A 26,801-nucleotide genomic window follows, 5' to 3' on the forward strand; every position below is an offset into this window, starting at 1 on the left:
AAATTGGAACGATGACTACGAGAACAATTCAAAAAAATAGAGGAAACAACACTTTTCGGTAAGTTGGTAACCGATATTATAAACAATACCTCGTTTAGTCAAATGTTGTCATTGCAATTGCATTGCAAAAAAAAAATGTAACACATTTAACAATTTTTCTGAAGAATTTGCGGATACATATGTATACGGATATATGTACATATATACGGTAAGAATTTATGTACACACGTGTAAAAATATACGAGTCAAATTGGAACACTTAAAAAAAACACTTATTTTATTCCTAAAATGTTGCTTTACTGTAATTGACATATTTTTTATTGTTCCATTATATGTGGTCCACTCAGTTCTCATTTGGAGTCACAGAATAAGGTCAGAATCATAGTCACCACTGATTTTTAAATTATAACTAGTTTACTTTTGTAATAGATTAATCAGATCATCATAAGAAATGGACGAGAACGGTGAATTTATTTTAAACAGCTATTGTCTCTTGGAGATAATGAATTATGTAGTTGAAAATTGCAAGGCAAGTTATAATGATTTGATAAACTTTGTACTGGCGCATGAATTTTTTCTCGAATTGCTTGAGGAATATTACAAAAGCCTTAACGAGGATCTTGAGTTGGTGCTTGTGTGCAGGATAACGATGTTGGAAATAGATCTTCGAATCAATAAGCAATTAAACAAAGGAAATCCTGTTTTCTGGAAATCTTACCTAGAAGCTGTCTATAAAAGACGTCCTTTTAATGTTGAACTTTCGTTTGAACACGCTTGCGTAATCATTGATATAAAAGGTAAATTATTTACTTAATATATTATTGATATCCTTATTTAATTAACCAATTGCATGTTTTTCTTTATCTTAAGGCAATCCACAAGGTCTCGAAAAAGTAGAAAAATTAGAGTTAAACGGTAATATTACTGGAGAAGCGTTGGCAGACATATTCCGCTCAAATAGAAATTTGACAAAGTTGGCCTTTAAAGGCACAGAAGTACATGGAAGTCTCTTTGATATCGTACCCCATTGCGATAGTCTTGAGCACGTGGAAATAAGGCTAAGCCCAGGCGATCATGTTTCCCAATTTGCACCGTTGGCTAAGTGTCCCAATTTAAAGAAATTTATCATCACTGGCTTACTACATTTTGATTTGAAAGCAATATCAATATTTACCAACGATATACGAAAGTTGACCAGACCATGGGATCTTCGACCTTTAAGATTGACCATCGACCATCTAACCGTTTACCTTTTCGACTTTTAACTCATTACGATATTTGCTCATACGATACGAAACTCATAACCATATACTTTATCCATATGGAATTGATGAAGATTGGAAATGGAATACACTAATGCAGATCGAGTACGATTTATGTAAAATATCCGATGACAGCAATTCAATAGAGGAGTCTCTTGCGACCTTAGTTTTACGTGAATGGGTGGATGTTACGTTTATCAAGCATGGGAAACTTGAGCTAAAGATACATGACAACTCAGACATACATACATAAGTAAAATGAAATATGAAGTGGTTTCAGACTTTGTATGCGAAATTAACGCCATACTAAAGTCTATGAGAAATTCCGCACTTCAGGAACCTTTACATCTCACAATATATCAATTTTCAAAATTCTCGCAATTTCTTGTAAGTGTAAAGTAATGACACAAATTTCCGAAAAATCAAAGTAGTCTTCTTACAGGTAGAAGACATTGATGAGGCCACCCCAAACCTTACCTATTTATATATGGATTGCCGTTGGATAATTAAACGAGATTTTATATCTCGAGATGCGGACTCAGAGAACACCGATACTAATGATTATTCATACTAATTAATAGTGTTTAACGATATGTTATATTTCTTTTTTCTACGAATTCTAACCAAATATAACATTTAGTTGGCAATATAAACTTCATTATTTTAGGAGTGATTGGTCTGAATAGTTTACAGGAGTTTTTTAATGGCACTGGTGAATCGGTCATAGTTTCGCTCCTTCCATTGCACATTGGTCAGCATAATCTCCAATGCGTGTTGAATCGCCTCCTCCGAACCCTTAAGGGACCCCTGTGATTTGACGACAAATTCCTTGAACTCGTTGTAGTCCTTCCGCTTGAAGACCTGCTTTTGAAGGGGTTCTAGGAGACGAGTCAAGCTTCTGGTAAGTTGATGGTAGCTAAAATATAAAAATAAGAAAAAATAAGGTAAAGTGTTACAGACCAAAAACGGTGCTCTACTCACAAGTTATTTATAAACTCCACATTTTCCATAAAGTAATTTTTGGCCAGCCGGAAGCCCACCTCGGTTTTGGCCACCGCTTGGAAGGCCCACTTCGAGTCCTGCTTGCGAACATCCTCTTTGGGGTCAAAGGTCAGCTCCAAATACCTCTGCAGCAACCAAACCTCCCTCGAACAACCCAAAGCCGTCAGAATGGTTCGCTTTTCGGCCGCCACATTCGAATTCTTGTAACGCGTCCACAGGAACTCCCAATCATCATCGGATCCATGCTTTATAGAGGTGCAGTAAACGGTGTTACGGACATTAATCGGCACCGGATTCTTCTCATCGGGATTAGCCTCCGACCTCCAGATGCGATAGTAGGCCAATGCCTGGGGCACACAATCTGCCACCTGGTACTGACACGCCCAATCGGCCACCATCGACTTGAGGAGGATCTGATCCTGCTGTTGGATCGAACTAAATGTGTCGTTGATGCCGCTCAGGTGCTCGTAGATGGGCGTAATTAGCTGTTTGACATAGCTCTGAAAATAGGCGAATTTAATATACTAACAAATCCTTTATGAAAACTCATGAACTCACCTTGAAGAACTCAAAGTTTGCTGTTTGTCGCAGAATTCTATTCAATAACTTTAGATTCTCGAAGGCCGATTTCCAGGGAAGAAGCTCTCGCTCTCTCTGCAAGTAATTGATCACCTGCAAGGCGATCTCGTAGTTCTGCTCTCCTGTCCAAGCGAAATACAGGACATCGTCTATAAGCTGGGCCCTACTGATCACGTGAATGCTGTGGAACTCCCCGCTGTTTAAGGTTTCGATTAAAAGCTTCCAGTTCTGGGCATCGTAGTTGACCTTATAGGGCGACGATAAAAGATTGTTGAAGATCACCCATTGATCGGGTCCTGGAAGGTCCTGGATTGTCTTGGTTTGACTCTGGCCACTCTGGCTGCACTCCATCCAGGCTTTGGGGGACGTGTTGTTAAAGTCCTTCTCCTCCTGCGTGGTATAGCTAAGTGGTACCCACCAACATCCCTTTCCTGCTCTGGATATATCGGTATTCAAAAGATAGCGTTCCTGACTGAGTTCCGCATTCCTTTTCGTATAGTCACGGGTCACATTGATCACGGGATATCTATAAAGCGGTTTGTAAAATTAAATATATATTGCTTTTTTTTAATATTCAAACTTACCCGGTTTGCAGAGTCCACGAGTCCATAATGGTCTTGATGTTGTAGTTCGTTGGCAGAGCACCATTTTTGTGGGCAGCCTGAGTAAGTGACTCCCAAAGATTATCCTGTTCGGCATTCTTATAAGCGTATCTTTCTAGATAGGATTTCAGTCCGGTACGGAATGACTCCTCCCCCAAAAACAAGTGCATCATTCGCAAAACTGAAGATCCTTTCTCGTATGAGATTTCGTCGAAGCTCTCGGAAATCTGCGAAACCATTTTTATGGGTCTCGAAATGGGATGGCTACTCTCCAAGGCGTCCTTTCGGAAAATGGCCAGCAAGTTGGACAAAGATTCCAGTTCCATGGAACGCCACTCCGGATGGATGTACTCCACGCCCAAGGTAGCCACATAGGTGGCCACTCCCTCCTTAAGCCAGAGATCTGTCCACCACTTCATGGTTACCAGATTTCCGAACCACTGATGTGCCAACTCATGAGCTACAATATTGGAAAGTTCTTGCTTATCCTTTAGTGAGGAAAATTCACTGGAGTACAGGAGTGCAGTCTCTCTATAGGTCACCAAACCCCAGTTTTCCATTGCTCCAATATTAAAGTCGGGCACAGCGAACTGATCGACCTTCGGCAGCGGGAACTTTATGCCGAACAATTGCTCGTAATATTGGAGAACTTTGGGTCCAAACTCTGCGGCATAATCACACTGATCGATAGCATTGGGTCTGGCCCAAGTGCGGAAAAGGGCGCCATTTGGTAGGGTGGAAGGTTTGTGGGAGAAATCATTCACGGAATAGGCCACTAAGTAGGTGGAGATCGGCAAAGACTCCTGAAATTCCGTCCATATGTAATCGGCGATCGACTCACTGCAAGAAAGAAAAGACTAATAATTCCGATAAAATAAATTAGAAAGTCGAATTTACTGTGGCCTAGTTTCCTTCACGGGCATATTGCTGAGGCCAGTGAACTTCTTGTGATAACCCAGTGTGATGACAAAGGGCGCCTTATAGCCAGGTTCATCGAAGCAGGGAAATGCCAATCGTGCCGAAGCTGGTTCAAAATGTGTAATGGAGATCCATCTGCAAGAAAATCACTGTACTGTGAAGAAGGCAAATCATATTGCTTTGTCTTATTTATCACCTTGTCTCGTTGGCCACGGGATCAACATAGGAACTCCGGTAGTATCCCTCCAGTTGATCATTTAATTTCGCCGAAAAAGACAAGTTCAACTCATAAACTTGGCCAGCCAAAAGTTCTTGGCAGGTGTTCAGAATATAAAAGTCGTGGGTGGGGTTTACTTCTGTGGAGGATATACAATTCAGCTCTCCGTCAATTTGCCAAAGAATAGTCTTTGACTCATCGATGTTTAGATTCTTAGAGTGCAACGTTATGTTGTTGGTGTTTTCCAGGACTTCTATCTGAATTTTCACAGATCCGTTAAAGTAAAAATCCTCCTGATTTTCCAGCTGTGTTAGGATGCGCAGGTAATACTTCTGGGGTCGAAGAGCTGACGGTAGGCGATAATGATTATACCTGGAATTGGCCTTGGATAAACCCAGTCCTAGGCCAATAATAAATAACAGAAACCACTTCATGCTCGTCTCTGTTGGTAAAAGTTGTGAAAAAACCAAAATTACTAAACTGTAACTAAGCTTATATAATTTAAAATTTCACAGCATGAAAAAAATGATTAAAATTTACATGGTTCTAATCAACACATAATCCCTTTGAACCTTTGAACTCGCAAGCTGGTTAAGTGAGATAGATTAAATCTTTTGATTTGAATAAAAATTAATTGATTTATTTTGGGATTATGTTTTGTTTTAACACAAATATTATCTTGAATCGATTATAATAATTAACATCACGATTGCTTTCGTAATTTATTTCTTCGAGTACCAAAACACACACTTCGAGCGGTAAATATTTATACCTCTGAGCACAACGAAATCAGAAGAGCGAATGATTCTAATTTGAAGATCGGGTTGAACATATACAGGGTGTCACAGAAACCGTCCCCTAAAAAGTACCAGGGCTGGAAATATGTACTGAATATCGAATATTGAATAATTATCGATTTTGATTTGACTTTTTTTGAAATAAAACAAATTAAATTAAATTATTTTATTAGGTTCTACTGAGGAAGCCCAGTGGAAAAATATAATCACTTAAAATATGTTATGTTATGAATAAGAAATTGTTTCCAAATGCAGCTGGATGGAGTGCGAAAACTGGTGATAATTTCGTTTCATCCACTGCACATTGGTCACCATTGTCTCCAAACTCTGCTGAACCACCAGATGAACAGCTTCCAGAGACTCTTCCGAACTTTTAACAAATTCCTTAAACTCATTCAAGTTCCTCGCCGTAATAACTTGCTCAGAAAGTGGCGGCAAAAGTCGAGTGGGTCGATCAAAGCTAAAAATTATCGTTAAAGACAGTCCAGAAAAATCGTACTTTTAACTTACTTCTTGATAATAGAGTCCACGTTGTCAATTAAGTAATCCTTTGCCAGGTGGAAGCCCACTTCATTAGAAGCTACTGCTTGGAAGCTTAAAGAAGAATCATGCATACGAATGGGACCTTCAGGATCAAATGCCGCCTTCAAGTAACGCTGCAATATCCAAACTTCTCTCGAGCAACCCAAAGTACTTAAAATGGTTTGCTTTTCCGAACCCACATTTGATTTCTTGTACCGCGTCCAAAGGAAGTCCCAATCCTCATCGGTTCCATGTCTTATTGCGGTACAGTAAACAGTGCTGCGAAAGTTGATCGGAATAGGGTTCTTCTCATCGGGATTAGCCTCGGATCTCCAGCGGCGGAAATAGGACTGTGCCCGGGATACACAATCGGATACCTGGTACTCACATGCCCAATCAACTACCATCGTCTTTAGCAGGATTTGATTCTGCTGTTGGATCGAACTGAACGTGTCATTCATGCCGTATAGGTGCTCGTAGATTGGACTCAAGAGCTTCTTCATGTAGCGCTGGAAGTTAGGAATTTTATAAGAGAAGTTACTCTAAAGAACATAATACCTACTTTAAAGAACCCAAAGTTCGGTGTTTGTCGAAGAATCTTGCTCAACAACTTTAGATTGTCGAGGGTCGACTTCCAAGGAAGAAGCTCTCGCTCCCTCTGCAAATAATCGATAACTCGCAAGGCGGTCTCGTAGTCCTGTTCTCCTGTCCAGGCAAAGTACAGGACATCGTCTATTAGTTGGGCCCTGTTGATAACGTGAATGCTCTCGAACTCGCTGTTCAAAGTCTCGATCAAAAGCTTCCAGTTCTGAGCATCGTAGTTTACTTTGTATGGTGTCGACAGCTGGTTGTTAAAGATCACCCACTGATCGGATCCAGGAAGATCTTGTACTGTCTTGGGCAAACTTTCACCAGTCTTGGTGCACTCCACCCACGCCTTGGGAGCCGTGTTACTAAAGTCCTTCTCCTCCTTCGTCGTGTAACTTAGGGGCACCCACCAACATCCTCCATTGTCGGCTCTAGATAAATCGGTATCCCTAAGGTATCGCTCTTGAGTAAGCTTCGCGGTTTTTGACGCATAGTCACGGATCACATTGACTACAGGATAACTGAAAGAAAACTAGTTAAACTAGATAACTAACGATAAGGACTAGAGCAAAGACCCACCCGGTTTGCAGAGTCCACGAGTCCATAATTGTCTTGATGTCGTAGTTCTGGGACAGTTCCTCATTCTGATGAGCAGCTTGGGTGAGACACTCCCAAAGATTATCCTGTTCGGCGTTCTTATAAGCATACAGCTGTAGATACGATTTCAGGCCGGATCGGAAGGAATCTTCGCCCAGGAACAAGTGCATCATTCGCAGAACTGAAGATCCCTTTTGGTACGAAATCTGATCGAAGCTTTCCTCGATCTCCGTTACCATTTGAATGGGTCTCGATATTGGGTGGCTGCACATCAAAGCATCCAGGCGGAAGGTGGTCATTAGGGAGCTTAGAGCACCTCTGTCTTTTGAGTGCCAATTGGGGTAAATGTGCTCCACACCCAAGCTGCTCACATAAGTGGCGAATCCCTCGTTGAGCCAGAGGTCAGTCCACCACTTCATAGTGACCTGGTCAAGAAAAACACTTTTTATAATAAATCTAATACTTTACGAGGAATCCCTTTAATTACCAGATTTCCGAACCATTGGTGTGCCAACTCATGAGCCACTAAATAGGCCAACTGTTGTTGGTCCGCCAGCGAAGAATGCTCCGGAGAGAAAAGAAATCTGGATTCTCTATAAGTCACCAGACCCCAGTTCTCCATGGCACTGTAACTCAAATCGGGCACGACGAACTGATCGATCTTCGGTAGCGGGAATTTAATGTCGAAAAACTCATCGTAGTACTGAAGAACTTTGGGTCCAAACTCCGCCGCAAAATCGCATTGATCGATGGCACTAGAACGGGCCCAGGTTCGGAATTGGACGCTATTCGGAAGCGTTGATGGTTTGTTGGCAAAGTCGTTTATGGAATACGCTACGAGGTAGGTAGACATTGGCAATGACTCTTCGAACTCGTTCCACACAAAGTCGGGAAGGGATTTACTGCAAGAATTTAAATAGTTATGAAATAAATATATTTAAATTAAATTACAATTTACTCTGGCTTAGTTTCTTTCACGGGCATATTGCTAAGGGCCGTGTAATTTTTATGGTAGCCTAATATCACTATGAAGGGTGCCTTGTAGCCAGGCTCATCGAAGCAGGGGAATGCCAATCGTGCCGAAGAAGGTGCGAATTGGGTAAGACTGATCCATCTAAAAATATGTCAAAATAAAAAGAGAAGCCTAGATTTACTTAATTCTTACCTCGTTTCCTTAGTCACAGGATCCAAGTAGGAACTACGATAGTAGCCCTCAAGTTGTCGGTTCAACTCAGCTGAGAAGGGTAAAATAAGTTCATAGACATGGCCAGCCAATAACTCTTGGCAGGTTTTGAGGATATAGAAGTCATGTATGGGATTTACTTCTGTTGAGGCTATGCAGTTATCCAGATCCCCTTCATCGCTGATTTGGCGAAGAGTGATCTGCGATTCATCGATAGCCAGATCCCTCGAGTGCAATGTGATGTTACTGGTGTTTTCGAGAGCTTCAATTAAAATTTTGGATGTACCGCTGAAGCGGAGTTCTTCTGGACTTTCCAGCTGTGTTAGGATGCGCAGATAATACTTTTGGGGTCGTAGGGAAGTCGGCAGACGATAGTAGTTATAGCTGGACTCTAATATAGCCATGGATAGGCCCAGCCAGAGGGCAATCACATATATGAAGAACCATTTCATTGCCGAATCTGAAGATGAGATTATATTCATTTAACTAAAATTACAACCTGTTAGTAAACAATTCATATTCACTTTAGTTTGTTGTTTACTTCTCATTACATAAAAGCCATGTCAATAAAGATGATTCTTATCAAACAATAAACCCCCTGAACTTTTGAAATCAAAAGAATTAACAATTATTTACTATTTCTCAAATTGTTTACACATCTTTAACCCGTTAGACTTTTTACAACTATTACCAGTGGTTGTCCGAGTATTTAAATAAACTAGTGAACACAACGGAGACAAAGACCGAATGCGACTAATTAGAAGATCAAGAAAAATATAATATAACATAAGTAACGGAACAGTTTCGAAGAGAGAGAAAAATTGAGTAACTCAGAGAATTAAAATTGTATTACCATTCCTCTCTTTTACTCTTTAGCTTATTTTATAGTTCAAGATTTTAAAGCTTTTTAAAAGGAAAGCCTGCATACCTAATTAAGTTATTTCTTAAATATTGACTCACTAGAGAATAATATTTAACAACTTATACTAGTACTAACCAAACAAAAATTGTTGTTCACAAAAAGAATAATCTTCCCACATGCCGGAATTGAACATGGGTCCGAATTTATTTCGGGAGGAGATTCTATCCTTTCGGCCATCAGCCCCCTACCTTAAAGGCTACTTAAAATCCTAACTAAATTAATTGTGTTATTTTGTAAGCTCTGAACCCGAAATGTGGCGAAGGGGGAATGATAAACGAAGTTGTATGAGCGCCAATTGCAACTCAGATGACTTAAAAGAATGAATAAATAAATAAAAATCTTTAAGTATAGATATAAAAATCTTTTATTTTTAATCTACACGTATAATACTATATATTAACTAGTAGTTTATTTAAATTTCTTTTTATAGTGGACTTCTGAAGATGTTCTAAAGATGTCGGTATATTATTCAGGTGTTGCTGTATGGAGCGGGAAAAGTGCTGATAGTTTCGCTCCTTCCACTGCACATTGGTGAGCATTGTCTCTAACGTCTGCTGAATCGCCTGGCGAACGCCCTTTAGGTACTTTTGAGAACTAATAGTAAAGGTCCTGAATTCATTCAGGTCACCTGTAGTGATAACTTGCTCAGAAAATGGCTTCAGAAGACGAGACATTGTCCTCGTTTGGGGATAATAGCTGGAAGAACATTATCGTTATAACTCCATTTGGCTTTCAATAACAAGTGAACTTACTACTTATGGATAAGTTCCACATTTTCCATGAAGTACTTCTTGGCCAGCAGGATTCCGATTTGTCTGGAGGCTACTGCTTGAAAGACAAGCGTAGAATCCTGCTTGCGAATGCCTCCCTTCGGATTAAAGGCCATCTCCAGATAGCGCTGCAATATCCAAACTTCTCTCGAGCAACCCAGGGTAGCCAAAATGGTCTGCTGCTCGGAACCCACATTTGATTTCTTGTACCGCGTCCAGAGGAAGTCCCAATCCTCATCGGTTCCATGTCTTATGGCGGTGCAGTAAACAGTGCTGCGAAAGTTGATCGGAATCGGGTTCTTTTCGTCGGGATTAGCCTCGGATTTCCAGCGGCGGAAATAGGACTGTGCCCGGGGTACACAATCGGAAACCTGGTATTGACATGCCCAATCGACCACCGTCGTCTTTAGCAGAATCTCATTCTGCTGTTGGATCGAACTGAATGTGTCATTCATGCCGTTTAGGTGCTCGTAGATTGGACTCAAGAGCTTCTTCATATAGCTCTGGAAATTAGGAACTTTATAAAAGATTTTACTCTAAGGTACAAGATACCTACTTTAAAGAGCCCAAAGTTCGGGGTCTGTCGAAGAATCCTATTCAACAACTTTAGATTGTTGAAGGCCGCTCTCCAAGGTAGAAGATCCCGTTCTCTTTGCAGATAGTTTGTCACTTGCAGTGCTGTCTCGTAGTCCTGCTCCCCTGTCCAGGCAAAGTAAAGGATATCGTCTATAAGTTGGGCCCTATTGATCACGTGAATGCTCTCGAAATCCTCGCTGTTCAAAGTCTCGATTAAAAGCTTCCAGTTCTGGGCATCGTAGTTCACTTTATATGGTGTCGACAGTTGGGTGTTAAAGATTACCCACTGATCGGATCCAGGAAGATCATAGATGGTCTTGGGTAGACTCTCGCCATTTCTGCTGCACTCCATCCAAGCCTTGGGCACCGTGTTACTGAAGTCCTTTTCCTTCTCCGTTGTATAACTCAGTGGCACCCACCAACAGCCAACTCGTTGGTCTCGAGGTATCTGGGTATTCCGCAAATAACGTTCCTGGCTGAGCCTCGCTGATTTTGCCGTATAGTCACGGGTCACATTGACCACGGGATAGCTAAAAGAAATCAAGATATATTAAATGCTTAAGGTTACAATTGGTTATGAAGTAAAGTAAGTACACACCCGGTTTGCAGAGTCCACGAGTCCATTATCGTCTTGATTTCGTAATTTCTGGGCAAAGATCCATTGCGATGAGCTGCTTGAGTGAGTGACACCCACAGATCATCCTGTTCTGCATTCTTATAGGTGTACAACTGCAGGTACTGCTTCAAACCGGATCGGAAGGCTTCTTCACCCATAAACAAGTGCATCATTCGCAGTACTGAAGATCCCTTCTGGTAAGAGATTGCATCGAAGCTTTCCTCGATCTCGGTTACCATTTGAATGGGCCTCGAAACTGGGTGACTGCTGACTAGAGAATCCAGACGAAAGGAGGCCATCATGGATTGCAATGAACCTCTGTCCTTTGAGTGCCAATCGGGATGGATGTTGTGTACTCCTAAGCCAGCCACATAAGTGGCGAATCCCTCGTTGAGCCAGAGATCAGTCCACCACTTCATGGTGACCTGTTTGGGAAAAACACTTTTTATAATAAATCTAATACTTTACGAGGAATCCCTTTCATTACCAGATTTCCGAACCACTGATGGGCCAACTCATGGGCCACTACATTGGCGAGGTCCTGTTTGTCCGCCAAAGAAGAGTGACCTTCCGAGAAGAGAAGTGTGGACTCCCTGTAGGTCACCAGACCCCAGTTTTCCATGGCACCGGCACTGAAATCGGGAACTGCTATCTGATCGATTTTGGGCAGTGGAAACTTGATGCCGAAGAACTGTTCATAGTATTGGAGTACTCGGGGTCCAAACTCCGCTGCAAAATCACATTGATCAATGGCATTGGGTCTGGCCCAAGTGCGGAAAAGAGCGCCATTTGGCAGAGTAGAAGGCTTGTTGGCGAAATCGTTAACGGAATAGGCCACCAGGTAAGTGGACATGGGCACTGACTCCTCAAACTGACTCCATACGTAGTTGGGAAGCGATTCACTATAAATTAGAAGTGCATTAGAAGGGTTTTAAATCTCTTTAAATAAACGCTAAAGTAAGAAATACATACTGAGGCTTGGTTTCCTTTATGGGCATATTGCTGAGGGCCGTGAGCTTCTTGTGATAACCCAATGTGACCACAAAGGACGCCTTATAGCTGGGCTCATCGAAGCAGGGAAAGGCCTTTCGAGCCCAAGCAGGTTCAAATTGGGTAGAAGACAACCAACTGAAAAGAGATCCGGGAAATAAATTCGGTAGATTTTAAAGGATTTAAACTCAAAGATTAATAACCCACCGCGTAACGTTGGCAACGGGATCTTTGTAAGAACTTCGGTAATAGCCAAACAGTTGTCGACTTAAATCGGCGGAGAAGGGCAAGCTTAGTTTGTAAACATTTCCAGCCAAAAGTTCCTCACAGGTGTTCAGGATGTAATAGTCTTGGCTGGGATTCACCGACGTGGAGGACACACAGTTATCCTTTCTTCCCTCTCCGCTGACTTGGCGAAGAGTTATCTGGGACTCATCTATGGTCAGGTTCTTTGAGTGCAACGTTATGTTCCTGGTATTTTCCAGGGCTTCAATTAAGATTTTAACTGTCCCGGCAAAGCGCAAATCATCTGGATTTTCCAGAAATGTCAGGATACGCAAGTAATACTTTTGGGGCCTCAAAGCAGTCGGCAATCGGTAGTAGTTGTAACCGGAAACCGAATTCACCGTGGATGAACATAAACCCAGGCCAATGGCCAGTACGAAGAACAGAAACCACTTCATAGTCAAACCTAAAAGAAAAATGGGTGGCATTTATAGGTCAGGCGTTACAAAGTGAACTATTTATAGAAAGTTTTGTTTGAGAACAAGTTGAAAACTATATAATTTGTATTAAAATTAACAGAGAAGTTCAATGAACTAAAAACTTTTAACGTAAATGTGCCAAAAGTGTTTTTATTTATTGAACATGTATCCGATGGACACGGCATTTTCATTTTGTTTACTTTGCTTTGGCAAAAACACTTTTTATTCACATGGCTTATCAAAACATCATAATCATAAACTATAATCAGCTGATCTCGTGAACTTAAGCTCAAACCGGGTTATTATTGCTAATCAGAATATTAAGAGTTAATTAATTGATTATTTTCTATTTAGTTATTTACATTTATAATTTTATTATTATTATTTATTATTAATTGATTTTTATGAAGTATTCATGGGCTACAAAGTTTATTTATTGTTCCGTATTTATTTTAAGTTTCGATGCTTACACACTCTCACATTCTAACCAATATTACCAATTCTTCACACCAATCTGTGATAATAGAATTTTTCTTAAACACTGTAAAAGTTTTAGATCAAAGTTCAGAATCTGCGACAATTTAATAAAACGTGTTTTCTTTAAATGCACTTGTATCACTTCAGGTTTTAAATTTTACGTTAAGAACATGTTGTATGTACATTGGCACTAATTTGTGATTTCACAACTTATTTGTTTATTTAGACAAAAAAAAACAAAAAACTCAACAAATCGAAAGCAACAAGCGGCACTTCTAAACTCACCAGAGGACGGTGACCGAATGCGGTTAGTTCGACGATCGAATCAAGTCTAAAACGTACGGAGAGCACTGTTTTCAGAGAAACCGTAAAGCGAAACAAACATGAAAAATTGAGAGCGTGACTTGGGCGCAGAGATTCATTAACAACTACAAAAGTGGGCTTACCAGGCGTATGCGTAATTCCAAGTCCCATTGCTCTCAGTATTTTTAATTAAAAGTAATATTAATGTATTGTAAAATGTGTACACAAATATATGCAGGAATTCTTAAACATTTATTATTATTTTTTGATTGTTATACCAATACAGTATAGTTTTAGTGAAAACCATTTAAATGCTTACTGGGTTATATCATTGAATCGGAGTAAAATTAGTTCTAGTTCAGGCAAAATAAAGTAAGAACTTACGGCATATAGAACACAGAAAATTAATTTAACCCTTTCGAATTTGTCTTAAATAATATTTTAACGGCTCGTTGAGCTACTTTATTTAAAAGTAGAAAGAGGAAAACATTCATTTTCCCTTACCCATTGAGAAATGCAAAACTCTTCGTTCTTGAGATACACGAATAATACTAGAGTATTAAATAGTTTATTTAAGAGACATTAAACATTCATAATATTCCTGCTGAAATCAAGAGATTCTTTCCTTAATGAGCTGATGAGAGACTGGACTGGGTAAAATCTAGAGGAGCTGCTGGATGGAGCGGGACATCTGGTGATAGTTGCGCTCCTTCCACTGCACATTGGTGAGCATTATCTCCAGTGTCTGCTGGATGGCCTGCTCCAGACCCTTGAGCGACTGCCGGGAGTTGTTGACGAAGTCCTTGAACTCATTGAAGTCGCTCATTGTGATGACCTGCTCGGAAAGCGGTGACAGAAGGCGTGACATGTCCTTGGTGAGCGGATGGTAGCTGGAAAACAATAATCTCTCGCTAAGCATTCCCGAATTTATAAACTGCCAAACTTACAACTTGTAGATAAAGTCAACGTTATCCATGAAATACTTCTTTGCCAGCAGGAAGCCCACCTCGTTGAAGGCGACCGCCTGGAAGGCCCACATCGAGTCCTGCTTGCGGATGGCCTCCTTGGGGTCAAAGGTCAGCTCCAAATACCTCTGCAGCAACCAAACCTCCCTCGAACAACCCAAAGCCGTCAGAATGGTTCGCTTTTCGGCGGCCACATTCGATTTCTTGTAACGCGTCCACAAGAACTCCCAATCAGAGTCGGATCCATGTTTAATCGAAGTGCAGTAAACGGTGCTACGCACATTAATCGGCACCGGGTTCTTCTCATCGGGATTAGCCTCCAACCTCCAGTTGCGATAATAGGCCAATGCCTGGGGCACACAATCCGCCACCTGGTACTGGCACGCCCAATTGACCACCATGGTCTTCAAGAGAACCTGATCCTGCTGCTGAATCGAGCTGAAAGTGTCGTTGATGCCATTCAGGTGTTCATAGATCGGGAAGATCAGCTTCTTCATGTAGCGCTGGATAATGGGTTTTGAAAAAAGAAAGATCATCGGTAAGTACAATAGTCAAAAAACATTTAAAAGGTTTCTCAATCAAGTTTACATACCCGGCACTCGTCTTATTTTAATTTTAATTAATTTCTTATAGGATCTATAGAAATATTATTATATTCTTAATTTACTAAAATGAATCTATAAGTTCCACTTCTTTTTATCCCCTTTTTTTCAAGTGCCGGGTATCTTAAGGTCGATCTACCCGACCACATGATTCTTACTCGATTTTTTACGACACTCTCAGACTTACGACAAAGAACAACTTTTCGTTGGTTACCCATGGCAAGTGTAGTGAGTGGATGGTGTTAGTTGTGAGCAATTTTGAAAGGTTCGTTTCGAAATACAAATGAGAATGTGGTTATACCGAGAGGCAAGTTGTAGAAAGTCCTTCGGATACGTTTAAGGAAGAAGCTGAACCTACCTTGAAGAACTCAAAGTCGGGCGTCTGACGGACAATGCGGCCCACTCGCTTCAGATTCTCGAAGGCCGACTTCCAGGGCAGATACTCTCGCTCCCGCTGCAGATACTCGATCAATCTCATGGCGATCTCGTAGTCCTGTTCCCCGGTCCAGGCCAAATACAAGGCATCATCGATCAGCTGCGCCCGGTTGATCACATGAATGCGCTCGAAATCGCCAGTGGTCAAGGTCTCGATCAGCAGTTTCCAGTTCTGAGCATCGTAGTTGACCTTGTACAGTGTCGACAATTGGGTGTTGAAGATCACCCACTGATCGGCTCCCGGCAGATCCTGAATGGTCTTGGGCAGACTCTCGCCATTCTTGCCGCACTCCATCCAAGCCTTAGGTGTGGTGTTATTGAAGTCCTGCACCGACTGGGTGGTGTAGCTCAAGGGAACCCACCAGCAGCCACCGCGATGAGCTCGGGATATCTGGGTGTTCAGCAAGTAGCGCTCCTGGTTGAGCTTGGCTGTCCTGGCAGCGTAGTCGCGGGTCACATTGATCACGGGGTAACTGAAAATATAATAAACTTTATGAAGTACAAGTTTGAGGTACCCAATTCTATTAAAATCCTACCCCGTTTGCAAAGTCCACGAGTCCATGATGCTCTTAATGTCATAGCTCTTCGGTAGAGCCCGATACTTGTGGGCCGCCTGGGTAAGCGATTCCCAGAGATTATCCTGCTCGGCATTCTTATAGGAGTACTGCTGCAGGTAGGACTGCAGACCCGAGCGGAAGGACTCCTCGCCCAGGAACAAATGCATCATGCGCAGCACTGTCGAACCCTTTTGGTAGGAGATTTGATCGAAGCTCTCGGAGATCTCCGATACCATTTGAATGGGTCTCGAGATGGGATGGCTGCTCTCCAAAGCATCGCGGCGGAAAATGGTCAGCAAGTTGGACAGCGACTCCTGTTCCATGGAACGCCACTCCGGATTGATGTTCTCCACACCCAAGCTGGCCACATAAGTGGCGAATCCCTCGTTGAGCCAGAGGTCAGTCCACCACTTCATGGTGACCTGTTTAGGAAGAACACTTGTAATAATAAATCTAATACTTTACGAGGAATCCCTTTCATTACCAGATTTCCGAACCACTGATGGGCCAACTCATGGGCCACCACACTGGCCACCCTCTGTTTGTCCGCCAGCGAGGAATGGGCTGCCGAGTAGAGCAGAGCGATCTCCCTGTAGGTCACCAGACCCCAGTTCTCCATGGCACCGGCACTGAAATCGGGCACCGCAATCTGATCAATCTTCGGAAGCGGGAATTTGATGCCGAAGAACTGCTCGTAGTATTGCAGAACTTTAGGTCCGAATTCGGCGGCATAATCGCACTGATCGATGGCATTGGGTCTGGCCCAAGTGCGGAAGAGAGCGCTATTTGGCAGAGTCGAGGGTTTGTGGGAGAAGTCGTTGACGGAATAGGCAATCAGGTAGGTGGACATGGGTACGGACTCCTGGAACTCGCACCAAATGTAGTCGGCAAGGGTTTCACTGAAAGAGATAAGTTCATTTATATCAAATCTTATATCAAATCATATATATTTAACTTACTGTGGCTTGGTTTCCTTGACGGGCATATTGCTAAGACCCGTGTATTTCTTATGATATCCCAAAGTCACAACAAAAGGAGCCTTGAAATCGGGCTCATCGAAGCAAGGGAAGGCCAATCTAGCAGAGGCTGGCTCAAACTGGGTGACGGAGATCCATCTGAAACAAGGCATTACCATTATTACCCTTTTCTTACATATTTAGAAGATAAAAAACCCACTTGGTAACATTGGCTACGGGATCCTTGTAGGAACTGCGGTAGTAACCCTCCAGTTGTCGGTTCAAATCGGCGGTAAAGGGCATATACAGTTCGTAGACATTGCCGGCCAAAAGTTCCTGACAGGTATTGAGGATATAGAAGTCGTGGGTGGGATTCACCGACGTGGAGGACACACAGTTATCCTTCTTTCCCTCTCCGCTGACTTGGCGAAGAGTTATCTGGGACTCATCGATGGTCAGGTTCTTCGAGTGCAACGTTATGTTCCTGGTGTTCTCCAGAGCTTCAATCAGAATCTTGACGGAACCCGAAAAGCGAAGGTCCTCCGGGTTCTCCAGCAGGGTCAGGATGCGTAGGTTGTACTTCTGGGGGCGCAGCGAAGTGGGCAGACGATAGTAGTTGTAGGTGGAATCGGAGTCGGCCGTGGCCAATCCCAGGCCAAGGGCCACCACGAACAACAGAAACCACTTCATGACCGATTCTGTGCGAAAAAGAGGAAAAAAAAAACATTTGTTAGCGGGGCGTTCAGGCAGAGCAAACTGAAGCAATTAACTAAATCACTTTGGCAAATCGCAACAGTGGATATCGCTCGACATAAAATGGGCTTTAATATAAATACGATTTCCGATTTGAGTCCCAAGCCTATTATTAAAATTCTTCATTATTATTATTTCAATTTTAATTCACTTGTTATTTGGCTAAACTTTCTCTCATCCAATTAATAATTAACAATTTATTTGTATAAAATAAAAAAAACAATTATAAAAACAACAATGAGCGGGTGGAATGGTTGACTGATGTCTACTGTATAAATCAAACCGCACTTTTTGCTACTTATGCGGTTTCGCTGATTTACTTCAAATTAATGCAAATTGTTTTATTTATTATGTTTTCTTTGCCAGTGTTTATTTTGGCTCGTTATGCCGCTCACGTATTAAGGTCTGGGCCAATGAAACCCGATTGAGACTCTTCTCACAATCCAGCTTTAAGCGCCGGCTACCTGATGTAGTTAAATATATATAGTACAGGGTACCAGGGGTACTGCAAATTATCGAAATATTTATAGTTGATCAGCTGACTTGAAGAGAAAATATTATCCCGTTGCTTGCATACAAGAATTTATGGGAACTTTTCTGTTGGTTCAAATGCTATAAACATCATATTTTAAATATTTACTACAAGTACTAAAATAAACGGACAATACCTATTTGTTTTTTTTTAAGCCTAGGTGTGTCTCTAAATAATGGAGCTGTCATCCAAGTTAGTTTTTAGTCAACTACTTTCCCACGCCTTCCGTTTGTTTGTAAGACTATATTCTCTGTTTATGTTTAACTAATTTATTTTCAAACTTTAAGTACTTGTGGATTTTACTCCCCTTTCAAATGAATATAAATCTCCGGAGCTACACAAAAAAACCCACAAAGCTTCATAATGTAGAATTAAGTAACTTGCAAAAGCCATCAATTTTCTTATCCTAGATCAAGTCTTACCAAGAACCTCCCAAGAAAATAAAAAGGAAACTTGCATACATTTCTTATACTGGATAAACCAGATTGCAATGCCTGCTGGTTTTTTTTTCTGCGCTTCTCTGCTTTTCATTCTTAATTATGCAAAAGTTGTTCTTTATAGGTTCGACTTTCTTGGTTATTTGGTTGCATATGAATAAATGTAAAAGGGGGACAATGAACCTCAAAGATTAGCATATACATATGAAGGAATGGTAACAGAATATTAACTGGGTCCCACACAGATGAGAACAGAAATAGGTGAAATTTTAGAAATTACCATTAAATATTCACAAAATTTAAATTGAAATCGAATCAGTTTAAAATATTTTATTAATTAAAAAAGTTCACTGAATTTATATTTTTACTGATGATAACAGCCAGGAAATTGTTAAAAATATGCAAATAAATTTCCTTATTGACAGACAATAAAAGTGTCCACTGCAAATTGAGTTAAACGCACTTAATAACTTGTTATGATTTCCCATAAATGTCAAACACGTGCTGCCGTGACATTGACTTCTCAATTGATCCCTTTAAATCGAACTGGGAATATATACAATAGCGGCCAAAATAGTAGCATTCAAATCCTGGCCTTTAAGGAAATATTATTTTTTAAGTATTTTAAGTGTTATTCTTTTTAAGTATTTAAGAGTATTTAAATTACAAGTAAGTATTAAGATATTTAATAAATGAATGTATCTTAAAAAAGCCATAAGGTCTCAAATGTAGCCTCATTATTTTGACACCCGCTGTAATTTTGTTTGCTTATTAAACGTAAACTATTTTATTTTGATATTTTCATCACTAATTTAAAAAGTATTTTTAATTTGTGTAATGTTTTTACAGAAGGTTACTTGTTTCTCCAAGTGATAAATTGTGTTTATATAAACATTTACAGCGAGAAGTTTTGGCGTAATTTTAATGCGTTTTGCCAAGTGATAATTTATGGTGCACAGTCCAGCACTTGAAACTTGTTTTCTCTTAATTTTGGGTATGCTTTTTTTCGTAACTGTGTTCTTAACACACTTGTATCACTTTATTCTTTTTTCTGTGTTTTTTTTGTGTGTCTTGTTACTGTCCCGTGATTTTGGGGCTATTTGGCGTTTATTTTTTGGCCGCGATTCTTTTCAAGTTGCACTCTTGAGGTGCTTGACACACAAAGATTCTAAAAACCAACCGTTTCTAGAGCCAGAAAAGCAGGAAAACACTCAGGAGGACGAGGAGCGAATGCGACCTGTTCGACGGTCGACGCGAATCTAAAGTTTACTGAGCGCGTCGCTTTTATCTTATAGTCCGTGGTTACACCGCTCACCCATACAAATGGTGGAAAAAACCGGAGAGCAGTGAAACGTCGACGGCTTAGAGATTGAATCGCTGCTTTGGCGTCGGCGCAGAGAAGCCGAGATTCTTTATTTTTTTTTTTTTGTTTATCATAGAGCATATGTAGTAAAAAGGGAGGCACAAAAAAAAAGTAAATAGCACATGTGTGACCCACACGAAAAACACAGCGGGAGATTGCAATGAAATAATGGCAGGGCTTACCCGGCGTATGCGCAATTTTGATTCACATTGCACACACACATGGCAAAGAGATGTCACTACGTGTTTTTGACCTTAATTGCGCTGATTAACCCATTTCTTTCTATTTCGTATGCCAAAGGCACTTCAGGCACTCGACCCTAGAGTTCACCCACCCACGCAGGTCCCTCGTTTTTGGAAGCCCCCCGGGGCGTAAGTTCCGCAGATAGGAAGGCTTGAAAAGTGGCAAAAACAAACCATAACAAACCAAAGTGCAGACAGACAGATATACAGACACAGCATGAAGGCACACAGGAGGGGGCTTTGGGGGGTTAACCCCTTGGCAAAGAACGATTTTTAAAATAACTATAATTTCTAGTCCTTGATATTATAGCTTTTTCTCTTCATTTCGTATGCATATTAATGTACATAGCTTTTTTATTCTCCTCTTTGTTCTTTATAATCTTTTCTTAGTTTATATATTTAAAGTTACTTTGGTTTGCTTTAATCAAGATTTTACATAATATCACTTTGTATTTAAATTTGTTTTTAAGATTTAATTTTAATTTAATTTTATAGCTTTTTTTAGCCACAAACCGCGTTTGGCTTTTATCCACACATTTTTTGGGATTTATGTATGTTCTGAAAGTTTAAAGGAGGGGAAAAGAAAGCTAAATGGGTGTGGACGGGAATCAAATATAAGCAAAACCAAAAAAAGTAATCAGCTTATGCTTAACTGATTTAATAATTGAAAAAAATGGGAGGGGCTCAACATAAATAAATTAGGTTAAGCTGATCTAGGAAATTTGTAGCAATGCTTTTAATTTATATAAATAAGTCAATTAAATAAATTAAAAATGCCAAAAAGCTAAACTTCTATCTTTTCTAACGACTTAAAACTTAATATGATGTTATTATTATTATTACTTATAGTAACACAAAAAAATTGTTAAAATAAATAACAAACTTAATAAAAGGTAATAATATAATAAATGTAACTTCAGAGCTAAGTAGTCAAACTATTTGCTTCTTAGGAATATAAATATAAATTTCGGTTTCGTGTTTCGACCACTACGAATATGCATCACGTGTCCATCTCTAATTTAAAGCAAAAACAGCAGCAAACTTATTGTATAACAGTGAGGGAAAAAGTCGACTCTGTTATACTCCCTTTTATACGAATTTAGCGCCCTCTGGCTTTCGTATTTTCAACTGCTCGCATTGCGCGCCAAATTCAAAGTGGTAATTCGTGGAAAACCATTAGAGTCCCAAAATCCCGCCTTTATTGCGCTTTTGCCGCCATTCAGAGATAAAAATGCCAGTAATTTCAGTTCTTTTTTAGTCGTGTATTAAGTATATTTAAAATTGATGGTCTTTGTTCAATAATATTGCCTTTTTTGATGCAAAAATAAGCTTTGCTTAAATAATAATCATTACATGGTAAAATATTTGTTTTTCTTGTATGCATTTGCGTTTCGGGGGTTGTTCGGTTACAGATTACATAAAAATAAACAAATAATAAGCGTAAATTGTACCTAGCAGAAGTTTTCAACTTTCAACTCTTAAATAATCGTTCTTAAACATTTAGATGGATGTGGATGTAATCGATGAGCGTGTTTTTTATGATATTTTTGTGTTTTTTTTTGTTTTGTTTTTAGCCATTTTGTTCTGCTTATCATCTACAAATGAATAAGGGGTCTGATTTGGGGATCGGCCTCTTAAATTTAAATGACAGTGTTCCTCACGTGTTTTAGATTATAATGCACATTTTTTGTTTGCTTGTTCGATTGGTTATCTTTAAAATTTGAACTAGAGTGCTTAAATAATTGAACTAAAGCCGAATCCATAAAAACAATAATAACTAAACAAAAGCGTTGAATTCCAAATGAAAATGAAATTGTCTGTTTTGTATGAATGAGAGAGCGAGTGGGTGTGTCTGCGAGAAACTTAGTGTCTACGGATTAACAAATGAAAATCAACAAAAATCAACTTAAAAGCAGCGTGAAATAAATACCCCTATACGTCTACATATATATACAATACGATAACACCCAAATTAAGATAACGATCATCCTACAGCATCAGTCGGGAGCGCGACTTCTTGAGTCGCCCGGTGGCTCCGCCCAGACCATCGCCATTCCAGGACTTGGACTTGGCACGGAAGTGGCGGTAGGCCTCGTTGTAGGCGGGGTCCAACATGGTGCGGTAGGCATGTGGCTCGCAGTGCTCCACATGCGACTCGAAGAACTCCTTGTAGCCGTTGTGCAGCAGATAGATCTCGGGATAGTGCAGCGCCGGATAGGCATTGGTGTTCCGCTCGCGATCCAAGTTCCTCAGGAAGCGGGACATTTTGGGTCCACGCTCCGAGGAGAACTCGCAGTGGAAGATGATAATGTTGCGCTTGGGTCCCGATTCGGCGTTCTGCTGCTGCTGCAGCTCAGTCTGTTGGACGGTGAGGAACTCCTCGAGGATCTGCTCGGTGGTGTACAGATTCTTGGCTCCCTCGATGTGGCCGCCCTCGAATTCGTACGGGTAGCGGCAGTCGATGATCCGGTAGCTGGCCACCTCATCGCTGAATTCGCCCTGCAGCAGGCGAGCCACTGTCTCGCTGGAGATGCTCTTCAGATCCCGATGACGTCCCTCCATCAGGGGCAGGGCATAGGCCTTGCTGAAGTCCCCGATCAACTCGGGCTCGTTGCGGTTCTCGGAGCGGGCCAGGGCGGACATGATCTCGGCATCGTTCAGCGACATGCACTTCCTCAGCGGAGGCGGGTGGCTGGTGCTGCTGGTCGTCGTCACGGGTGCAGGGCAGTTCTCCTTCTCAACGGCGGCGCAACGGTGACGTTTGCTCTGAATGGGCGAGCAGCTGGCCGATGCTGGGGGTTCTGGGCGCTTGAAGCAATCCCGGACAGTCTCTGGGGTCTTTGGTGGTGGGGTGGCGCTGCTGCTGCTGGTGTTGCTCTCCGTCATGCTGAGGCATCGCCTCACCGACGGGCGGCGCATGGATAGGCCAGCTGGCGATTTGGCCGCCGGCTGCTCCTTGATCTGGCCACTGATCAGCGAGTTCAGTCCGCTGGGAAAGCCCAGGGCGGTCTGTTGGCTCTGCGACTCCATTTCGAACAGCTCCAGGTACTCATCGTCCATCGACGATTCCATGGAGCAGGTGGAGGACAGGCTGTTGAAGATGCGGAAGCTGCGAGCCGGTGTGTGGGTTGAGACTTCGCTGGAACCGCCCACTGCGGGCAGGTTCTTGGGCTGGCGGACGATCTGGAAGCGCTGGGGCGAACCCTCCGGCGAGAGCAGACCCATCAGTTCCGGACTGGCCGATCGCTGCTGATCCTGGGGCGCAGAGTCGTCGTCGTAGAACGACAGCTCCTCCTGGTCCATGCTCATCAGTTCCAGGGAACGGCGAGCACGACGAGATCCACTCATTTTGTTGATATTACTGGAGTTGCTGGTGTTACTGAAAGAGCAAATGAAGAGAGGGGGAGGATTAGTCAACTGTTCGGAATCGAGAAACGAGAAAGAGAGCTGGTTTTGCTTCCCTAAACTCTCGAAAGAGCGGGTCATTAAACCCAGCTAAAAATACTGACAAACTGGTGGTGGTGGTGGTGGCGTTGGTGGTGTAAAAACAACAAAAATACCCGAAAAAAATACACAGACAGAGGGGTTGTTGTAAATGGGTGAGAGGGAGCTAAACTGGAAATTTTACAGAAATTGTGAAATTCAATTTGGAAAACTGCCTAAAATTTTTAGGATAGGAACTGAGCAATTTAAAATTGAAATTTTAAGAAATTTTAGGTATTTTTAAGGGCTTGCCACCGCTTAGAATTCTTCATTAAAAGTCAGGGAACCCTACTGCTTCTTCTTCTTCTTGACTCTCGTGCACATTTGCGGTACTCCAAACGGAATTCCCTTTTGCTTTTCGTTGCATCTGCTTTTCAGCCCGACTTTTGGGTCACACGTCACGCAAGCGCAGCGATAATAAAAAACAGCACAAAGAACCGCAAAGAACACGGGGGAAAAGAAAAAATGACTGACTGACGGACAAAACTAATTTTTTCTGTGGGGCTTTTTGTTGTTTCTTTTTTTTGGAGCCTCGCGGAAGCCGGTTTAATGAATGAAAAACGGCAAGCGAACAACAACAACAGCTGAGCGCCAAAAAATCGGGCAAAAAGTAAACGTGCCGAGCGTGATAAAAAACTCTTACTTTTGTTGGCCCCGTCTTTTTTTAATCTTTTTTTTTCGCTGTTGTTCTTGAACTTGCACTTTTCATCGAGTATTTTTAACTGGTATTCCTGGTGCAAAATAGTTTTGCTAATCCTTGGGCGGTATAATTACCTGATATTGCAATCCATGCTGCAGTTGGTTTCCTCCACGATTGTTTCCCACAGCATTTTGTTGGTTTTTGTGTGTGTTGTGTTGGGCGTTTCGAAAAACTGAAGATTTTGATTTCGCAGCGAGTTGTTTTTTTTTGTGGTAGCCGAAAAATTGCTAAAACACAATTTATTCTTGGTCACTCTTCACTCATTTACAGTTGTTGGTTTGATGAGAATTTTGGATGGTAGTCCTTGGTTTTTGGCTAGTATTGCATTGTAGTTGATTTAGTTGGTGTTTTGTTAATGTGTCCGTTTGAGCATGTTTTTTTGGTGTGTGGTTGTGCGAGGGTTTCTGTTAACAATTTTAACCGCACAATCTCAAGCCACCGAACGAGGAACCGAAAGGCAGAACAAGGAGAGCTGTTGACTCGACGACGAACGGTGAACGAATGTGCTGCTCCTCTCCGAGCAGCTGGTTTTTATAACTGCACCCCGGCCGAGGATCGCGAGAGCGCGAGCGGGAGAGCGCGCACAGCTGATGCGGGAGCGAGCGAGTTAGTTAGTGTTTTGTTGTTGCAGGGCGCCTTTTTTTTCTTAGTTCTTGCTCCTTCCTTCGGTTCTTTGATTCCATTCCCAAGAAATAGGCGGCAGAGGGAGACGGGGAGAGCCAGCACATAACGGCGCGTTAGAGTGTGAGACTAAGACCCATGTGCAAAAGCAAGGGAAATAGGTACGGTGAAAAGGGAAAATTGGAAAATCGGAGTCGGGATAATAGGGAATTTGAAATCTCTGCTGCTGCCGCTGCTGTGTGGAGCGATCTCTCTGCAACAGGTAGAACCCAAAAATCCTTCCCCTGCATTTCCCCTTTCCTTGCCAACCCGAGAATATCCCGAGAATCGAGCAGAAGCAGGCGCCTTGGTGGTCGCCAGCTCTATGGAGGCCTCTGATTTTGGCGCGCGAGCTTTTATACACAGACGCGTGGTGCCGAAGTGGAGCCGAAGTCCCCAGAATTGGAGCCGAAGACGCGAACACATGTGAAAATAGTGGAGCCCTCGACGGGCGAGGAGAAAAAGGGGCGAGGAGGAAGCTGAAGAATCGCATCGCGCGAATCTTTAAGCAGAATTTCAAGGCGGCATCGATTGTGTCGTTTGCAGGTAATAATGTGAGATCCACGCATTCCTGGTCTCCCGCAAACCCCCCGAGGCCCCCTCACCTCCTGGGAAGCAAGAAAAAATCAGCAGGTAGTGGCCGCAGTCATATGATCGCCGCACCGGCGGGATGGGGCGGCTGTGGAGGGGGCGTGGCTCCTTTGTGTTCTGCAGACGTAGACGCCAATGTCGTTAAATGAGCAAAGCTTCCAGCCGGAGATCCCATTTACAGGGGAAATCATAAAAAACGAACTGCGGTAATTAAATGGGTAAGTTTTTCTAACAAAAACTTTTTATAAAAGTTAGTTAGTTAGTTTATAAAAGTGAGTACCAGATTACTGTTCATTTAATGCAGTTTTCCCTTTGGAACTTGAATACCAAAAAACACGTGCTAGGTAATCATATCATGAATACTAGATAAACTCATCCAGTGTGTTAAATATCAACGATATGATAAGTAGACGCCAATGTCGTTAAATGAGCAAAGCTTCCAGCCGGAGATCCCATTTACAGGGGAAATCATAAAAAACGAACTGCGGTAATTAAATGGGTAAGTTTTTCTAACAAAAACCTTATTATAAAAGTTAGTTAGTTAGTTTATAAAAGTGAGTACCAGATTACTGTTCATTTAATGCAGTTTTCCCTTTGGAACTTGAATACCAAAAAACACGTGCTAGGTAATATTATCATGAATACTAGATAAACTCATACAGTGTGTTAAATATCAACGATAGGGTTATGATAAGTTTGCCTTACTGAAGTTCGCCTGTAGCTCTGTGTTTGTGTGCAATCGCGGCAAAGTTAAAGCAGAAATCGAGTTACATATGCGCCGAGGCCCTGCGGGAGTCATTTCAGTGGATCCAAGGGGATTTTGTGGGGGTACGAACACCCATGGGCTGCAGTCCAAGTGTGTTTTTGTAAAATCTCCGGCAAACAGAACAGAGACAGCCA

General features: G+C 41.7%; 5 protein-coding genes and 1 long non-coding RNA gene across 14 annotated transcripts; 1 reads left to right on the plus strand and 5 right to left on the minus strand.

Annotated features, from left to right (window-relative positions):
* Positions 1-43: 43 nt before the first annotated feature.
* Positions 44-1,882, plus strand: LOC138913331 (uncharacterized). Of its 6 annotated transcripts, XR_011419006.1 has the most exons (6): positions 44-58; positions 348-372; positions 430-529; positions 607-797; positions 871-1,649; positions 1,705-1,865. It is a non-coding gene; the product is annotated as an uncharacterized lncRNA (long non-coding RNA). The 6 variants fall into 6 exon arrangements; XR_011419003.1 differs by having other exon boundaries at positions 430-797; positions 1,705-1,862; XR_011419004.1 differs by lacking the exon at positions 44-58 and adding an exon at positions 194-208 and having other exon boundaries at positions 430-797; positions 1,705-1,862.
* On the minus strand, positions 1,705-5,408 carry LOC108065422 (aminopeptidase N-like). The gene is made up of 7 exons (XM_017153414.3): positions 5,353-5,408; positions 4,560-5,022; positions 4,343-4,498; positions 3,428-4,285; positions 2,823-3,369; positions 2,244-2,764; positions 1,705-2,178 (listed from the first exon to the last, which is right to left on the minus strand). The coding sequence occupies exons 2-7, from the start codon at positions 5,012-5,014 to the stop codon at positions 1,950-1,952; spliced, it is 2,766 nt and encodes a 921-aa protein (XP_017008903.2). The 5' UTR covers positions 5,015-5,022; positions 5,353-5,408; the 3' UTR covers positions 1,705-1,949.
* Positions 5,409-5,533: 125 nt separating this feature from the next.
* Positions 5,534-9,021, minus strand: LOC108065429 (aminopeptidase N-like). 2 transcript variants are annotated; one of them, XM_070217621.1, is made up of 8 exons: positions 8,792-8,852; positions 8,250-8,727; positions 8,043-8,198; positions 7,572-7,986; positions 7,067-7,509; positions 6,462-7,008; positions 5,888-6,408; positions 5,534-5,837 (listed from the first exon to the last, which is right to left on the minus strand). In XM_070217621.1, the coding sequence occupies exons 2-8, from the start codon at positions 8,717-8,719 to the stop codon at positions 5,603-5,605; spliced, it is 2,787 nt and encodes a 928-aa protein (XP_070073722.1). In that variant the 5' UTR covers positions 8,720-8,727; positions 8,792-8,852; the 3' UTR covers positions 5,534-5,602. The 2 variants fall into 2 exon arrangements, with proteins under 2 accessions (XP_070073722.1, XP_070073721.1); XM_070217620.1 differs by lacking the exon at positions 8,792-8,852 and adding an exon at positions 8,959-9,021 and having other exon boundaries at positions 5,535-5,837.
* A 526-nt stretch (positions 9,022-9,547) lies between these two features.
* On the minus strand, positions 9,548-13,909 carry LOC108065367 (aminopeptidase Ey-like). 2 transcript variants are annotated; one of them, XM_070216695.1, is made up of 8 exons: positions 13,769-13,909; positions 12,349-12,832; positions 12,124-12,279; positions 11,639-12,053; positions 11,134-11,576; positions 10,516-11,065; positions 9,942-10,462; positions 9,548-9,885 (listed from the first exon to the last, which is right to left on the minus strand). In XM_070216695.1, the coding sequence occupies exons 1-8, from the start codon at positions 13,794-13,796 to the stop codon at positions 9,579-9,581; spliced, it is 2,904 nt and encodes a 967-aa protein (XP_070072796.1). In that variant the 5' UTR covers positions 13,797-13,909; the 3' UTR covers positions 9,548-9,578. The 2 variants fall into 2 exon arrangements, with proteins under 2 accessions (XP_070072796.1, XP_017008819.3); XM_017153330.3 differs by lacking the exon at positions 13,769-13,909 and adding an exon at positions 13,608-13,673.
* Positions 13,910-14,154: 245 nt separating this feature from the next.
* Positions 14,155-20,151, minus strand: LOC108065368 (aminopeptidase Ey). 2 transcript variants are annotated; one of them, XM_017153333.3, is made up of 8 exons: positions 20,043-20,151; positions 17,361-17,838; positions 17,144-17,299; positions 16,669-17,083; positions 16,164-16,606; positions 15,551-16,100; positions 14,573-15,093; positions 14,155-14,515 (listed from the first exon to the last, which is right to left on the minus strand). In XM_017153333.3, the coding sequence occupies exons 2-8, from the start codon at positions 17,828-17,830 to the stop codon at positions 14,287-14,289; spliced, it is 2,784 nt and encodes a 927-aa protein (XP_017008822.2). In that variant the 5' UTR covers positions 17,831-17,838; positions 20,043-20,151; the 3' UTR covers positions 14,155-14,286. The 2 variants fall into 2 exon arrangements, with proteins under 2 accessions (XP_017008822.2, XP_070073102.1); XM_070217001.1 differs by lacking the exon at positions 20,043-20,151 and adding an exon at positions 18,289-18,393.
* A 1,557-nt stretch (positions 20,152-21,708) lies between these two features.
* On the minus strand, positions 21,709-25,603 carry stg (string). Its single transcript, XM_017153391.3, has 2 exons — positions 24,725-25,603; positions 21,709-23,846 (listed from the first exon to the last, which is right to left on the minus strand). The coding sequence occupies exons 1-2, from the start codon at positions 24,778-24,780 to the stop codon at positions 22,457-22,459; spliced, it is 1,446 nt and encodes a 481-aa protein (XP_017008880.2). The 5' UTR covers positions 24,781-25,603; the 3' UTR covers positions 21,709-22,456.
* Between the last annotated feature and the right edge of the window lie 1,198 nt (positions 25,604-26,801).

This window comes from Drosophila takahashii, chromosome 3R (assembly GCF_030179915.1).
Source record: "Drosophila takahashii strain IR98-3 E-12201 chromosome 3R, DtakHiC1v2, whole genome shotgun sequence".
NCBI classification, from domain to species: Eukaryota; Metazoa; Arthropoda; class Insecta; order Diptera; family Drosophilidae; genus Drosophila; species Drosophila takahashii.

Bases quoted from the DNA above. Each gene is read 5' to 3' on its own strand.
- LOC108065368 (XM_017153333.3), bottom strand. From the start codon at position 17,830: ATGAAGTGGTTTCTGTTGTTCGTGGTGGCCCTTGGCCTGGGATTGGCC. The intron at 15,094-15,550 runs GTAGGTTCAGCT...CCCATTATCCAG, and splicing joins CCGACTTTGAGTTCTTCAAG to CGCTACATGAAGAAGCTGAT. The intron at 14,516-14,572 runs GTAAGTTTGGCA...ATTGTTTTCCAG, and splicing joins GTTGACTTTATCTACAAGTT to CTACCATCCGCTCACCAAGG.
- LOC108065367 (XM_070216695.1), bottom strand. From the start codon at position 13,796: ATGGGACTTGGAATTACGCATACGCCTG. The intron at 12,280-12,348 runs GTGGGTTATTAA...ATCTCTTTTCAG, and splicing joins CCCGTTGCCAACGTTACGCG to TTGGTTGTCTTCTACCCAAT. The intron at 12,054-12,123 runs GTATGTATTTCT...TCTAATTTATAG, and splicing joins ATAAAGGAAACCAAGCCTCA to TGAATCGCTTCCCAACTACG.
- stg (XM_017153391.3), bottom strand. From the start codon at position 24,780: ATGCTGTGGGAAACAATCGTGGAGGAAACCAACTGCAGCATGGATTGC. The intron at 23,847-24,724 runs GTAATTATACCG...TTGCTCTTTCAG, and splicing joins AGCATGGATTGCAATATCAG to TAACACCAGCAACTCCAGTA.
- LOC108065422 (XM_017153414.3), bottom strand. From the start codon at position 5,014: ATGAAGTGGTTTCTGTTATTTATTATTGGCCTAGGACTGGGTTTATCC. The intron at 3,370-3,427 runs GTAAGTTTGAAT...ACCGCTTTATAG, and splicing joins TCGTGGACTCTGCAAACCGG to ATATCCCGTGATCAATGTGA. The intron at 2,765-2,822 runs GTGAGTTCATGA...GCCTATTTTCAG, and splicing joins CAAACTTTGAGTTCTTCAAG to AGCTATGTCAAACAGCTAAT.
- LOC108065429 (XM_070217621.1), bottom strand. From the start codon at position 8,719: ATGAAATGGTTCTTCATATATGTGATTGCCCTCTGGCTGGGCCTATCC. The intron at 7,009-7,066 runs GTGGGTCTTTGC...GTTTTCTTTCAG, and splicing joins TCGTGGACTCTGCAAACCGG to TTATCCTGTAGTCAATGTGA. The intron at 6,409-6,461 runs GTAGGTATTATG...CCTAACTTCCAG, and splicing joins CGAACTTTGGGTTCTTTAAA to CGCTACATGAAGAAGCTCTT.